Source organism: Corvus moneduloides, chromosome 28, assembly GCF_009650955.1.
Source record: "Corvus moneduloides isolate bCorMon1 chromosome 28, bCorMon1.pri, whole genome shotgun sequence".
Taxonomy (NCBI): domain Eukaryota; kingdom Metazoa; phylum Chordata; class Aves; order Passeriformes; family Corvidae; genus Corvus; species Corvus moneduloides.
In genome coordinates, this window is record NC_045503.1 from 337,350 (window position 1) to 354,177 (window position 16,828).

At 41.9% G+C, this 16,828-nt stretch overlaps 1 protein-coding gene across 2 annotated transcripts in view; it reads right to left on the reverse strand.

The window, feature by feature from the left end:
* Window positions 1-5,646: 5,646 nt before the first annotated feature.
* Window positions 5,647-16,828, reverse strand: part of SPPL2B (signal peptide peptidase like 2B) — a 32,762-nt gene continuing 21,580 nt past the window's right edge. Inside the window, exons 14-15 of one of the 2 annotated variants that reach the window (XM_032092957.1) lie at window positions 15,685-15,845; window positions 5,647-14,691 (exon numbers count right to left, since the gene is read on the reverse strand). In XM_032092957.1, the coding sequence (XP_031948848.1) occupies window positions 14,404-14,691; window positions 15,685-15,845 (449 nt within the window). In that variant the 3' untranslated portion in view covers window positions 5,647-14,403. Of the gene's footprint in view, window positions 14,692-15,616; window positions 15,846-16,828 lie in introns of both variants that reach the window. The other variant, XM_032092958.1, reaches the window with a different exon arrangement.

Here is a 16,828-nt window from a genome sequence, read left to right on the forward strand (position 1 = left end):
ACCCACAGCAGAGGCCAAAACTGGACAGAGTTCCTTGCGCTGAAGTTCATGTTTAAGCCCACAGATGACCCTTCTGCCATCTTGAAAAGACAAAAAATACGTGTAAAACCGAGAACTTGTTTTGCTTTAGTCTGAATTTTTGCCTGCTGCTTGACACGGTCAGCTCTCATCCAACTGCCACTTCTGTCCCTAAGTAGCTTCAACATGAACAGCAAACTTCAGCAGTTCATGTGTTTGATAGCAAAGCAATGAAAGAACATAGGATTCTGAAATGATAAAATTATCACAGAGATTTCTCTGAAGTTGATTTTGTTTAGATTATATCCTTTCCTTCCTAACATCTGCTGTCCCATGGATCTCTCCAGACTAAGCAACAACCACTGAAATCTGTTTTAGGTTTCCTTCTGAGCATCGATCATGAAGACTTGGATGATTACAGAATCACAGACTGGTCTGAGTTGGAAGGGACCCAGAAGGATCATTGAGTCCAACTCTTAAGGGAATGGTCCATATGAAGATCAAACCCAGAACCTCGGTCTTATTAGCACCAAGCTAATAACCAGAAAAATGCTGCAATATCTGTATCTGAACACATTTGGCTGTGATCCGGTGAACACCACAAGCAGTTCCTGTTCTTTCGGACAGACTGTACATCCCTGTGAAAGAGCTGAGTGAGCGATTGACATCCTTCTAATAGTTCACCAGATAAAGAGAATCTGCATGTATCTTTGACTGAATGGACATGCAAAACTGCATAATCAAAGCCCAAAAGTAATAAGGGGAGGAGGAGAGATAGGACTGCAATAGAAGAAGAAACCAACAAAATCTGTCAGTGGTCAAATAAGTAAGAAATTAGGAGCAGCAGTCTGCACTCCTGCTGAAGGGGCTGGGAGCAAACACTTCAAAGTTAATTGAGAAGTCAAGTCACTAGGGATGCGATCTCTGGCAACCAAACTCTACAGGGGCAGCTGGGACCACCCTTGTCTCTTGTGTTTGCTGCATACACTGTCACAATGTACAGATAAAATGAACACTGCACTAAAGCAATATAATACTCAAAATTTAATAGAACAATCAGAAAAACATCGTGGTGCACCAGAAGGATTTAAACGTCTTTAACAGTATTTAGTAGGTTTGCTACATTTCATGTTGGATAGTTGGAAAATGTTGTGCATGGGATATGGAATTATTTCCATGGTCAAGAAAATTTCTAGATGCTAAAAACAGAGTAAGAAGAACTTTAAATGAAAGGATTTCAAAGACCATTCACTTCATTCTGCTTCCCAGGAAGATCCTTTTACTGAGGGCATGGAAAAATGAACATGACGTTAAATGGTTGTGTCTCCTAGTTCTTTCCCTGTGGTACAACAACTAAGAAATGGAATGGGGACAGAAAGCAGCTTATGAAAACTGGTCAGAAATGAAGAGTTTTTTATCATGAGAACCCCATCCTGACACATCAAGATGTATGTCACACACGCTGCAGCCCCCAAAAGACATTTTAAGTGAAGATTTCCTTGTTTCATTTTCTTTTTCTGCACTGGTAAGAGACATTTCTCATGCTTGAAGGGGAAAAAAAGTACTAGTTAATTTAATTAAATTTTAAGTCTTGATTTCGGAGTGATAAACCAATCATGATATAAGAGAACATAGGAATAGAAAAGAATAATGCTCCTACATAACTTTATGAGAGACATTTCAGAAGAAAAAGGCCTTTTTTCATAAAATTAAATTCTGCACTATTCTTCTTTGTAAATATATAAAACTGATGGTTATATGGCTGTCTTCTGCTAGAGTTTCTCTCTTTTTTTCCCTACAGAAATATCACAGAAATATTGAGTGACTCACTAACTTCTTATTAATGAAAGTTGCTTGAACTTCGTTGGAATTGTTTTCAGAGTATGCAACTACTGAACAGCTCTGTAATGGCCACAGAATTGAAATGCCCTTTGTCCCATCCAGGGGGTACAAAGCCACAAAATAAATATACTCTTCATTTGGACGTCTGGAGGTAATTTGGAATGAATTTGTCACTTGAAACACCTCACCTGGAGCACTGCGTTCACCTGTGGGGTCCTCGGAGCAGGAAGGACATGGACCTACTGGAGTGGCTCCAGAGGAGATGCTCTGAGAGCTGGAGCCCCTCTGCTCTGGAGCCAGGCTGGGAGAGCTGCGGGTGCTCACCTGGAGAGGAGAAGGCTCCAGGGAGAGCTCCGAGCCCCTTGCAGGGCCTAAAGGGGCTCCAGGAGAGCTGCAGAGGGACTGGGGACAAGGCATGGAGGGCCAGGAGCCAGGGAATGGCTTCCCAGTGCCAGAGGGCAGGGCCGGATGGGATCTTGGGAAGGAATTCTTGGTTGTGAGGGTGGTGAGGCCCTGGCACAGGTTGACCAGAGCAGTGGACTGCCCCTGGATGCCTGGAAGTGTTCAAGGCCAGGTTGGATGGGGCTTTGAACAGCCTGGCCTAGCCCACCCCATGTCATGGGCCTGGAACTAAATGATCTCTAAGGTCCCTTCCCAGTCAAATCATTCCATGATTCTGTGAATAAGACACCAACTCCTGAAAGTACAGCCTGAAATAACGATTTCTGTGAATAGTACTATTGCCCTAATCACTGTAGTAGGTGGTGTGGGTATTTTTTCCAGCTTTAGAGACTACGGCTGACATGACTGTAACAATGGAACGGAGTACAGCTGACAGGGCAAAAGAAACCTCCTCAAGATCAACAAGACTATAAAATTCTTCCCCTGGGATGGATTAACCCCCATGCCACAGAGTCCACGAAGCTCCTTAATGTTCTCTGTCCTGATTAGTCCAACCCCAAGCTGTGAAGCAGGCTGACCTAGGAAGGGGCAGCAGGCCAAGTCTTGCTGCTCAGGTGGTGTTTCCTTGTAATCCTCCATGTAAAAGGAGACTTTCCCTGCCCCCCACAGAGGAAAACCTGGAACATTTGAATGGCTGGGCTAGATGGCTATGTGCTTGCAGAGGATGCTGACATACCTGACCGTAACATGACCTGCTCAGGAGCATCTGTTGGGAACAGGGTGATTCCTAGGAGCCACTGGAGACATGGATGTCTCGGGTTTGGAGATAAAACTTCAGGAGGAAACGCTCTGAAGGGAAAAGGGCCCCCCCTTTTCCTCTACCAATAAGACAAGTGGGTCACAAGAAATAAAAGTGGAAAAAAACCAAACTGTTTATTAACACCAAAAAACCCCAGGGTAGAACAGGATTAAAAAGCCCCTCAAAATACAGCAAATTCCCGGAGAGGGAACAGACACGAGGGCTCGGAGCAGCCGGGGCCGCCCCCGCAGGCTGCCCGGACCGGCGAGGAGGGAAGGGAGGCACTGAGGCAAGGGGAAGGAAAGGGAAAAAAGAACAAGAAAAAAACCCCAACAGAACGTTTTCCCAGCTAGCTGGAACACACAGGAAACCCAGAAAAGCAGCCCTGCCCAGACCCCCCGAGCCCTTGGGCCCCCGTTGAACCACCCTGCACTCGGCCCGTGGCTCCGGCCCTGGGTGCAGCCTAAAGGCACAGCGTCCTCGGGCACTGAGAGGGTGGGCAAGGAATAAAGCGGCTTCATAACGTCACCCCGGCACAACAGAGCACCCCTCTTCTGAAAGCTGCATCTCTTTCCAAGGAGCTCTTCTAACTGACAGCAGTATGCAGAGGTGATCTAGAGAGTCAAATCTATCTTGGAGGTGAAACTGAGAAACCGTGAATATGGGAATTGTATTTAAACAGAAAAGCCAGATCAAAATACTGTCTATGCCTCGTTAAAGTTCCCACAAGAAGAAAAATAGGATAGATTTGCAGCATAGCCAAGTCCTAGAGTCCCCAGGTGGTCCAAGAACTCCCCAGTTAATCACTTGCACAAGTGAGGCAATGAGCTGATTTGAAAGTCGGCAAATGACTGAACACATTTGCAAAAACACATTTCAACAATGGGCACAGGAGCTCTCCAGGTGGGAATTTCAGTGTGCCCTGAAACCAACCTTCAGGCAGCACCTGAGCGTAGAGCAATCCCTGTACTTAACTGAGCCATCATCCTGGGTGGAGAATGTGGAGAATCCAGCCCTTCCTCCCAGGGCTGCCCGAGGGGGTTTTGCTGCAACACTGAGCAAGGTGTACAGAGATAAGATGCTTGTAAATAGTCCGCACAAACTGTCCCTGCAGATGCAGAAATGGTCACGTAGGACAGATCTTTAGCAAATGCCCAAGGTAGTCAGGAGAAGCTCGGAATGTCAAGATTTTCACTAGTGATGGATCTGCACCTGTGGCACTGTGGGGAGAACTGTGGGCTCCGCCACAAGTGTTCAGCAGACCGGCAGTTCAGTCAACCTCCTCCTGTTTGAATGGTGTCATTCTGCATTAGAGCATTACTTTCTGCCAAGACCCATAATATGGGCTTTTTAAAAAAAAACCAAAACCAAACAACCACCCCCCCATCCCCCCAAAAAAAAAGCAAAAAAAACCCCCTCCCACAAAACCCACCAAAAAACCACAAACAACAAATGCTCTGTCCTTGTCTATGCAACAGATACAGGAATAACCAAGTACAAGAATATAATGGTCACACAATTCGTTCATTAAGCTGATTTTGTTCCAGCATGCAGATGTATGTCTAAACCTAGCATAGCAGGCACTGTTTCAACTAATACAGGCTGAGGTTTACAACACTTTAGGATGAGCTTTGTGTCCAGGTTGTCTCTTAATATTTACCACCCTCTGTTTAAAACAAACCCAATCTTTCTGGTTTCGAACTCTCCTTGTCTGAATGGAAGCAGCTGTTTCGGTTCCCCAGTGACAGCCCAGACAGAAATGCTGTCTTGCTGCAGCTGGTTTTTTTGGTGGGTTGGGTTGTTTTTGCTGTTGTTGTTTGTCTGGGGTTTTTTTTTGGGGGGGGGTTGTTGTTGGTTTGGGGTTTTTTGTTGTTTTTGTTGTTGTTGTTTTTTAGAGTCAGATATCACAAGAAATTTCTCAGTTTCTCTTTTCTCAGCTGTACTGTGTATTTAAAAGTGAAATGCAGGACATACTAAACAGAAAGACAGAGTGGAATTGTGCCTGGTGTCAGTTTGTACCATTCCTGGGTACAGCCATGACTTGCCTTGTAATTCAGTAGATATTCGGCATTTTCTTAGAAAGAGGGGCTGTGAGTAAACACCTGCCTCCCCAAGCAACAGCACTTCAACATGCAACAGGGTAGTCAAACCCAGTTTATCAGTACAGCTGATCACACAGCTTTAAAGGGCTGGTGAGGCCTGGCACAGGGTGCCCAGAGCATGGAAGTGCCCAAGGCCAGGCTGGACAGGGCTTGGAGCAGCCTGGGACAGTGGGAGGTGTCCCTGCCCATGGCAGGGCAGTGGAACTGGATGAGCTTTAAGGTCCCTTCCAACCCAAACTGTTCTGGGATTCTGCCAGGGTTAAAAAGGCCAGGGAAAGAGATCACTTGTGTGAACTGTGTGCGGGTGTCAAACACTGTTTCTGGTATTGAGCAAGTTTTAAGAATTTTGCATGGAATCCAGCTCATGGTGGGAGCTGTACACGGCGATCTTTAAATTCCACAAGACATTTTATCACATCCCAGAGCAAACAAGAAAAAAAAAGTGTTTCAAACTTAAGGGTGATATAAAATAGCAAAACTCAGTCCAAAAATTAAGTATCTTTATTTGACACTTCTAGAAAATTTTTACAGTTTTAAACTAAAACAGACTAAAGGAAATTCCAGTGTTTTTTAATAGCAAAACAAAAGGAAAAACCAAATGAACACAATAGTTGACATTTTCAAGTTTGTTTTCTTTCATCGTATCTATATATGCCTGAAACAGGCTTCATTACTCCATGGAAAATGCACTCTGCAGAAACCCTTGGGATATTTCTCACGTCTTTGTCCTAAGATTCTGCCATCCCTGTTAATTTTGAAATAGGGTTTTTTTCCATGTTACATCACAGAAGGAAAGCTAATCTACATCTGGTCACTGGAAATCCTATGTATTACAATGTATTTACATATATAAAAAAATATATATTATGATGTGCTGTGCAATTGGATACAAGGCTGTAATTCAGTCAGAGGGAGGGCTGGTATCAAAACCTTAAAGATCCATACAGACATAGGGTGGGAAAAGGCCACCCAGACTGAATTGAAAATCTGATGCATGTACTATGGTAAGACCTACAGTTTTGGAAAAACAGAAATGTTTGCCAAAAATGTCTTTTACTACTTAGAAACAAACTTGCTTTTTCCCTTGGTCTTCACAATGGCTCTCTCCTACTGTCAGCACAGGAAGGGATCAGTAAGGTGACACGGTCAGTTCTTTGTTATTGCAAACAATAACAGCAGAAAAAATATCTTGTACCATAGATATAAGATACTTGTATCATAGACAAAAGTCACAGAATTACTGATTTATCTATCCTTGCAGATATCATGCAATATGCACAATTTTGCAAGTCATCAAGTAGTAAATGCTACACCTTCCCCAGCTTGTGTGGGGGGAAAGGGACCCTCTTCCCATGGGGGATCAACAACCCCACAGTCAGCTACAACTGTGGAACTGATCCATGTGGTGTATACCACTGACAGACTGACTGACAAGGTAGGAACCAGGGAACTGGGGAAAGACATTCATTTTATCAGCATCACTGACTACATCCTTACAGAGAAATAAATTCCTCATTCTTTATGTCCTATCTGCACTTCATTACCATAGCTTGTTTGTTTGGAAATAATAGCCCCATGCAGGAAAAATACTCCAACTAAGTTTTCATACCAGTCTTCCTACACTGGCTAACTTTCTTAGCTGCTCTTTTTTTGGAGGGAGGGGTTGTTTTTTAGGGTTTTTTTTTTTTTGTCTCTAATTTTTAAAAATTTTATTAAGGGGCCAAACTGCATAGACAATCTTAAAACAGTAAAAACATGTAATACGTTTGGCTCAAGAGAAAATCTTTCCTTCAGTACCTGAAATGAGCTTAAAGTTTATTCTTCATGCGTACATATGTAGAGTTAAACAGATGCATTTGCAAGTGCTAAAATTAACAATCTTCTAGTCTGCACTCTTCATAACACTATCCTACACACTACTATTTGAACACCATTACAAAGTCCTTCCACAAAGACACCAGACATTTAAGACTGTCCTACTGATAATGTTACCTCCAAGAATCAACTTCCTCTCTAAAGGCAGCGACTGTCAAGCATCCAAGAAATGCGCATTAAGTGAATGGGTCTCAACTCTTATCTTGTAAATCCCCTTTATATGGCTTGAAAGTTTTGCTTCCAGCCTCCCACCAATCCACACCCAAAGCACTTCTGATTCAGTTTTAGTAAAGTAACACTACCAGGGGTCACAGAGGGCTCGTGGATTGCTGGCAGGTTATCAGACCCCAGTTCCTCCAGCCTTGAAGGAACAGGGTCAGCAATGAGCAGAGCTCATTGGGAAGGGCTGTAAATTCAGATTTTTCTTAGGTTTTGCTTTCCTATGTTGCTAGGCTGAAAGTACAGAGCTCATAGTTACTGTCACTGACTTTAGGATCAAAGACGTTTCCCATTTCAGCCCCTGAGGAACGCAGCGCATGGCCCAGGCCCCAGGCTGAGCACAGTGGGCAATTCCCTGTTTCGCGCCTTTCATACAGCACTGGGAGTGCACTGTGACACAGAGATTCCTTCTTGCTCTCCCACAACCAGTGTTCTTTGAGAGTTTGAGAGTCAAAAGGCTGGTGGAAGAGACAAGTGGCAAAGTATGAAGACAAACAAGCGACATGTTCACCCCAGCACAGGCAGGCTGCTGCACTAACTGGCCATCAGAGCAATCAGCCCGTTCCCCACATGGGCTTGCTGCCAACTTAGGGTCTGCTGTAACATCTCTGATACATATTTTTTGCAGTCTCCACTACTGAATATGAAAAAAGGAGATTATGACCCAAACCAAAAAACCTATGCCACTGTGGGTTGCTTTTTGTCAAACTAAACCACTGTTTTGAAGTTTTTGTTCAACGTAAATTGGAACCAACTTTGGGCAGAGCAGAACAATAAAATTCTCTTCTGGTTTCTTGCTGGGGAATGCATGTAAAGGACTGTGCTCCTCCCCAAACATCACCACCTTCCCACCATCCCAGCGTTCAAAGCTTGGATCCACAATGGAAGAAGTTCCAGGTTTGTTGCAATTTCCTGACTACAAATACATGTTTCAGATGAAAAGAGCTATTTCTATCTTTTCTGAACCTCTGGCTTAAGGAAGAAGTTATTGTATTGGAAATAACATCAGCTACAACTCCTGCGTGCAACCCCACCCCAAAGGTCGGGCTCTGGGAAACCTCACTGCACCGACGGAACACGGTGCTGCTGCTTGAGCAAAGTGTCACATTCTCAGGGTTGGAGACCTTTCAGCAGCTCTTGACTATGAGGTGTTGGCTGTCTGCTGCTGCAGGGCTCCTACCAGCCCAAGCCACCAATTTTTTTAAGAGTGATGACAGAATCTTAGAATCACAAAATAGTTTGGGTTGGAAGGGACCTTACAGATCATCTCATTCCAGCCCCTGCCATGGGCAGGGATGCTGTCCACTAGATTCAGGTTGCTCAGGGCTACATCCAGCCTGGCATTGAACTTCCAGGGATGGGGCATGAGCTGGTGATGAGCTGGCTGGAGACCATGTCTCTGCCTATTTTCAGCTGACCAATATTTACATGAAACACTCAAAGTCAGTTCTCAACATACAGCGCATGTCAGCAGGAAGCAGTTGTCAACCAAAAAAATCTAGCTTGCAGATCATCTCAGAATTTCTCAGAGACAAACACCTGGATGAAGTTTGCCATCTGGAGCTAAACTTGCATGCTGACATGTAGAAAAGTATTATGAGAAAACTGGATAAACTGTAATGCCACCTTCACCTAAGGAAGGTGACTCCAAATAATCGTAGGAACATGGGCACCTGTAACCCCTGGCTGCTGGACTCACCAACAGCTTCTGGGAAACAGAACCAAGCCTGAGCCCCTGCATCACACAAAGTTAAGTCCTCTGCTAGTTCCCAAAAGTATAGATGACTGTATACAGTACACTAGTTCCCAACTCAAGAAAATCCAATCTAAACACATTATTCATCACCTATCACTAATCTACAGATGGCAAAATGTTGTCTTTACTCCATGTAATTTGAATATTTAATTGCAAAACTGGAAAAGGTGGAACCCTCACAGAAGAGCACATAATTGATAAATAGGTATGATAGAGAGGATCAGTGAAAAGAACGTTCTTCTATGCCAGTGCTCAAAGGAAGCTTCTGGTAGCACACAAAGCTGTCATGTTCTGAAAATGTTCCAGTGTGCCAGAAGCAATTTAACAAATTAAACATAGACAAAAAAGAGTAAAATTGATGTGGTTTCTTTCCAAAGGATTTATCATTTTTAAGCAGCAGAAAACAGTCTTTGTATCACAAGAGCTGAACTATCCATCACAGCGGTTACAGAACACCCTGACAGCATTCATGATATATAAATTGAGTACTCCAGGATAAAGTTCATGCTATAACATCATTAAACCCCAGGAATCCTGACCCTCAGACTATACCTGGACAGGTAGGCCAGGGCTTGTTGGCTGGCCCCAAAGGGCAGTGGCATGAAATGACTCTGGTTGGTGTGGTTCAATTTTCTCCTTGCAGAACCAAAGGAGCTCATGCACTGGGCACTGCCCTGCCCCACTGAGCCCTTCACCTGCCATCCACTTCTAGATTTTTCCTACCACCAGTGCCAAAGTTTCCTTATTGTAATTTGTCTATTAATTCTAATGTCATCCCTACTTGAAAATGACAAACCAATTTCCAGCAGCATTTCAGATTTTTGGATATTTATCATGCCCTTTGGTTTTCTCTTTGGAGTCAACTCTTCCATTGCCTTTCTTGTTCAGTGTCTCCTCATGCTTTCTGAATCATCTTCAGTTTTTTCTTATCCTCCCTCTCTCTGCCCTACCCAGCACCACTGGCAAAAACCTGAACTGAAAAGCTGTTAGTACAGCTCTGTTCTTCATGTCCTGCCCCAGCTGGGAAATGACACACGAGATTAAAACACCTAAAGATTCACTGCTCCTTGTTGCTGATGTTTTCTGGACCTCTGACCACAGTTCCTGTCCTCATTTGCCTGGAGACACAGCCCTACATAGATTTCCTTTTAAAACACCAGAAATTATACTTGTCATGGAAAAAAGCACCATCTCTGCAAGCTTTGGATGAGTATTTGGATGTACTGGTATGTCTGTATTTCACTCTTGTGTCAATGTGCTATGTGCTAAGCATTGATAATCATTAGTTGTACACATTACTGTTCAGCCAGCATATTCAGCCCTCAGTGTACTACAGGTAACACAGCAAATGATGGAAGCATGAACAAATTACTCTGTTTTGTTCCTGGACAGAGAATGAAGCTGCTGTTGAAAAGAAATATCATGGACTTTACATCCTATACAGCCTGTGTAGTGGAAGAAACCAGAAATACATACCCAGCCATGGGGCTAAAGACAAGAACAAAACTACTGGATCTTGCACTGGAAACAGCTCATGTCAGCTTGAGCTTCAAGGCAACACTGTTCTCAAACACCCAATACTGGCTTTTTTAAAGAGCTGCAGGTAATTTCACAGCATCTCCCAGAGGCAGATTAATTTGATAATGACTGCGGCCACAGTCTGCAAGCTCACAACGCTGTTATTTCAGCACAGGCTGCTGGGCTCTGTCTGGCTCCACAGTCTGTGCCTGTTTCCAGCATACTCAGAAGTCACCAGGCACTACCATGGTAGTCATGATCTGTTCCCAGTTGGAACAATGCATCAGGAATGCCAAAACCAAAGCTGAAACACAGAAATGTGCATGGCTGAAAAGTACTGTCAAGACGTTCTTAACAACAGCCATACTGAGGGGCACTGTAAGGAAAGAGCATCCTCTGAAGGAAAAGCTTGACTGATTATCTAAGACCATGGAAAATGTTCAAGAAATTTGGAAACCCACAGTTTTCTAAACGAAGTTTTCTATGAAACACATTAATAAACCTTTTGGAAAATAGGCTGTGCTGCAGATTTTGTGTTGTCTCGCATCTGTCAAAGTTTAGAGAAAACATTAAATATTTTTTCAAGTGTAATTCTTACATATGTGGATGTGCTTTTATTGGTGCCACTGGTAAAACCAGAATATATTTTTAAATCTATTCTTTTCGGTTTCTATTTTATATATTTCATTTAAAATGCTTTTCATTTGTGACAGGAAAAATAAAATCCACAAAATTTAAAGAAGATTTGGGGTAATTTTCTCTTGTCACCCTCTTGTCACCCATGTCTTTCATGTTCCATTCTACCTTCAGCTGCATTTGGGCAATCCTTCAGGAGGGAACAGACCAAAACAAACACTTGAAGGAATCTGATCCTCACTATTGTGATCCAAAAAGTCAGGTCTTCTCAGACGGATTTTCTTTTCAGTGGTGTTGGTTGTTGTTGGGGTTTTTGTGTTCATTTGGGGTTTTTTTGGCTAAAAGAAATGCCTCCCCTGAACACATACCAGTTCTCAGGAACAGAACCCTTATTGAATTTCTAGAAAGATAAGGCTTAGTATGTGAAAAACATACACAAGAAGCCCATCAACATTATTTTTAACATTAATATTACTTTCATTACTTTAAATATTAAAACTCAAGTTTGGTGTGTAACGTGTACCTGAAATCATCAAATAAAATCAGAGTCAGCCACACTGAACTGATATGCATTATCTTCCTATACAACATTAAGTTTTAAATTAAGCTGATCAGGGAGGTTTTTTAAAGATAAAAAAATACAGCCTTGGTTTTTGATGGAAGCAATTGAACTGCCCAGGATCAGGGTCCAAACAGTCACAGCCGCACTGGAGCACCAGGGTCACCTGATTTGTACAGTACTGAGATAGTCAAAATCTGTAAATTGTTGCCATTTCACATGCTTTAAACTGCACTGAGAAGCTATTGGTGGTTTTTTTTTCTGCATTCTTTGTTGTTTGCGGGAGAAAAAAGTGACACGTAAAAATAGATGGAAATTCCCAAAAACCTGGGTCCAGAATGCAACTGTGAAATGCCTACAAGTTCAGTGTCACCAGTTCTTCTGTTCTAATTGAGCTATGAACAATCTGAGAAATAAACTGTTTCCTAACCACACAGGAGAACAAATGCTAAAATACACTTTCAAGTAGATAATACCTAATGCTTCATCATCAGAAAGCTACCGGCTTTTAAACATGTAGAGAGCTACTCCAAACATCATTATGACTAAGAGATGATCAAGGCAAAAACCAGTAGAACTTTGAGTCAGTCTCCAATTTATCTTGCTATTTGTCAAGTTCATAATTTAAACACAAGATTGCTTTCTTAATTTAATACACATACTTACACAATGACTTAAGGCATAATCCAGTTGATTGAAGTTTTCAGTGAAATGTTTCTGTTGCTTTTTATTAGTAAGAACTGGTTCAGGTGACTGCTGGCCAAAGTGACAGTCCATTAAAGAGGAGACTGAAAACCAGATCACTTTAGTATTATCTTCCATTAGGGCAATTTGTAAATTAATTGCAGTGCTGGCCGTTGGACTCAGGGAGCCTTCCAAAAAACTCAGTATCATCCTATCTGACAAGGTTCAAGTCTTTAAGCAGGAGCTGGCCAAACTCTGAAGCCATAGTGTGGTTTTAGAGAAAACTGCTCACATTCTAGAGAAAGAATGCTACCACTGCCCACAGAAGTTATCATCCAAAAAGCACAGGGCAAACTTTCGGAAGACCTAGCCAAAAAGACAATGGCTGAGATTTAACAGATAGACTGGAAAAGAGAGCCCTTCAACTCCAATTCAACAGCAATGCCTCTCATTGCATCACTGTGACAATACTTTTGTAAATGACATTTTGGGCTCTCAAATACTCAGGAGTATTTCTTCCATACAATCTGGAATCATATCCAAGGATCCTATAATACTTCAATTTTCTATTTCAGTTTTTGTGTGAAGTGTTTGAGGCTTTCTGGAATTGCAACTTAAGTGCAGAACAGACTCCTCTGATAAAGCCAAATATACTCAGATGGAACAAGTAATACACAAATCTCATCATCTTTCTATGTACAAAAGCTGATGCCTAAAAGACTCAATCATGTTATACAGGAAAACACACAATTTCAGGAATGTAAAGTAAGACCAGCTGCACCCCAAAATTTTTAAATTCACAAATTCCTTCACAATGTAGCAAGAGATGCAAAATAATAGGTGAGATCCCAGGCTCATTCCAGAACCTGACAGACCATGCTTTGGCTACTACTCTTGGGGCAAAGACAAAACATGACTTAGGCAGTTGGTAAGTTACTGAGCAGCAAGTAACTTACAGTAAGTTACAACTGGCTCTAGCACCATATGTGCTCTGCTGGGAATGAAAAAACAGACTATTTTCTTCAAAATCAGAAATCATAATTCTATTCCTTGAATGAACAACAAATAGAAGCTCAAAGCCCCAAACATAAGAACATTTGCACTTTAACATTTTCCCAGTGAAAATACTGCCTGTTAAGCTTAGTATAGTGCTACTACCTAATTTTTTTTTACCTATTTGGCTTGTATTTTATTTCTAAACATTCTTAATAAGCATTTGTTTCCAGGCAGCATTCTATGACCAACCCTGTTTATTATCAGAGACAGCCCTTAAGAGTTCACATGAATGCCTAGAAAGCTTCCTGGAGCTCTACTCATCCTGCCTTTTAAACTAGACTAGTAGCCCAGGTACCTAGAAGTAAAAACAAAGACAAAAAAGTTAAGAGATGCATTTAATGCACCATGGTAGTATAAAGCCTTTTGGAGTAATGGTAATTGAACCATTCTCTGTATTTCCTGAATGTCAGTTTATAATAACGCATTCCCTTTCATCAATGGCTTTGACAAGTCAGGAGAAGTAAAGTAAAAGGTGACAATAAGGAAAGTGCCAAAAAAATAAAAAAAGAACAAAGAAAAAGACCATGTTTCTCTCAAGTAAGCATTGTAGCAGACTTGTTCAATGCTTTTCCTCCATGTTAACCTACACCATGGTAAAGCAGTGAAACAGCCACACAAGCACAGAGTACTGAGTAAATAAAGACTCTTAATGCTACCTTGCTATAATGCAAATGGAACAAATGGTCAAAGGCATTCACTAACAGTGATCATAGAAACCCACACATCAGAACTCCTGGAAAGCACCATATTTCAGAAATATGTTTGAAGTGTATAGCTGTACCGAAGCTGGAGACAGAACATTCCTTGCTGGATTTGATGATCAGACTCCCAGTGAGGTTCTTCAATGAAAGCAAACCCTACTAAACCAGTCCTAAATACATACTGGTTTTACATAGATATGTTTGTGAGGGAAAGTAAGGAGTTCTTATCACATCACTTATTCCAGCTGGTTTTGTTCTGCATTTAGGCATTTGCTTTCAAGGTCATCCTTATTCTGAGCAGTTGGTTCCTCACTCTGGGCAATAGAGATTTCTGACTGGTCTGCCTTTGCGCTGGCATCAGCCAGCTCCTCTTCAGCCGACGTGGAGCCGTGCAGCTCCTTCACGTGGAGGGTGGGATTGGTCATTTGCTCTGTGTCTTGTTGAGAGGCTGGTACACTGCTGTTTTTGGGAAGCTGAGGGCAGTTGACAGGAGCTATCACCACGGGAGGCTGAGGTAGGTCTTTCTGTAAATGGAAGATCACAGTTAGAATGATGGAAAACAAGAACTATTGTGTCCAGTTATCCGAGGCAATGGTCATACAAGATGAAGATTAAAGGTCCATCATCCCTGTTACCATTCTCCAGCAGTGGACAGATGTATACAGTTATCCTTTCTTTGTGTTTTATAGGACACCAGGGGAATTCTTCCTTCCAGAAAAGTGTTTGCTTTCTGAGTGATTGTTCCTCACCTGTTTCACATGTGCTCTGCTGATCAGGCAGCAACAGGCACTTGGTCCTTGGCCACTGTCCAGTTCTACCCACCTTTACTATCAGTGTACAAGAACTGGCAACTTTTACATAACATTTCAGATGATCTCAAATATTTATCTAACAATTAAATTAATTTCTCTAGTGGAAGCTTGTGAAGGTTATCACAAAGAGTTCAATAATAAAATAGAACTCACTAGGGCTACCTCTAGCTTGATAGATTTGGCCTTCTAGTAAGTATTCAAAAACTAAAATCATGCATCATGATAGAAATTATTCCTTTTTGAAACAAGTTAATTTCACTTTCAGTACACTGAAACAAAGCGATAATTTACTATACTGAACTACATTTCCACCTTCATAAACAGTAAGCTATGAAAAAACATGAAGAAAATATTTTAAGGGTATATTTTATATAGTACTAAACTCCACATTTTATATAATATTGTAAGCTTTTACTACTACTGATACTTCCAAGAGAGATCCAACAAGTAACATTTTGGCAGAATCAAGGATAGATGAGGTCTACTTTACTTTTCACTAGTCTGATTTAAGTGGCCATAAACACTGCAAAAACCAGAAAACCTTACTGAGGCAAAAAAAGGTATGTAAAAAAGCAAACAATCAAGCAAAACCAAAATCTTTGTGTTTGTGTGATAATACTGCAATATTTTACTCAACTTTAATTCTAGTTAGGTTTTTATAACATTAGTATTTCCTGAAGACACTCATATCAAACTGGTATTCACCGCAAAGCCGCTGCCCGTCCAGAACATGGCAAGCTCCCTTCTCCAAAGGGCCACTGCGAAGCTGGTGAGGAGAGTACAGGGCACCAGGTAGAGGAGAGCAGGCTGGCCCATCTGCATCAGTGCCAAGGCAACAAAGGTCACAAGAAGGCCTATGCCATATGCTGGAAGAAAACAAACCCACCAAAAACCAGTTACTCAGATACAGCTTTGCTCAAGCACAACTAAATAATTAGCTAAAGGAACATTCTCATTGGAACATTTTTCAAGTAATATGTAAAACATCTCCAGAAGCTTTTCAGTCCTGTTTAGAGAAGCATTATTTACGTCATGTAAACTTGGAATACTACAGTTTTTCTACTGATAATAACATGTGAAAGTAGTGTGATTGGCCTAGTCCATACCGTGCAATTAAATAATTACCTTAAGCAAAATAAATATATGAAATATTGTGCCTCATATTATATTTATGAATTCAGCAGATACAGACAAATATTTTGACCATTATAATGTGCTTCTTGTTTGGGTTGGCTTTGGCTGTTTCTTACTATCCTGCCACACAGCTCAAAAAAAAAAAAAAAAGCCAGCCTGCTCTAGGTTATATGTTTTTATTATTTTCTATTTCTACATAAATGTGGAAAAATTTATTTAGTAGAACAGAAGCAGCTTGGATTCATAATGTAATTATTTTCAATTACATTTTCACGACAATGAAGTTAATCCAACTGATTTTTCTTCAGAAGGTGAAGAAAGACATTGAGGGGCTGGAGTGTGTCCAGAGAAGGGAACGGAGCTGGGGAAAGTGCTGGAGCACAAGGCTGAGAGAAGTAGCTGAGGGAGCTGGGGGGGCTCAGCCTGGAGAAAAGGAGGCTCTGAGGGGACCTTCTTGCTCTCCACAACTCCCTGACAGGAGGGTGGAGCCAGGTGGGCTCCCAGGGAACAAGGGACAGGATGAGAGGAAATGGCCTCAAGTTCTGCCAGGGGAGGTTTAGACTGGATACCAGGCAGAGCTTCCTCCCCAAAAGGGTTTTCCAGTCCTGGCACAGCTGCCCAGAGCAATGCTGGAGTCCCTATTCCTGCAGGGATTTAAAAGATGTGTGGATGTGGCATCTGGGGACATGGTTAGTTGTGGGCTTGGCAGTGCTGG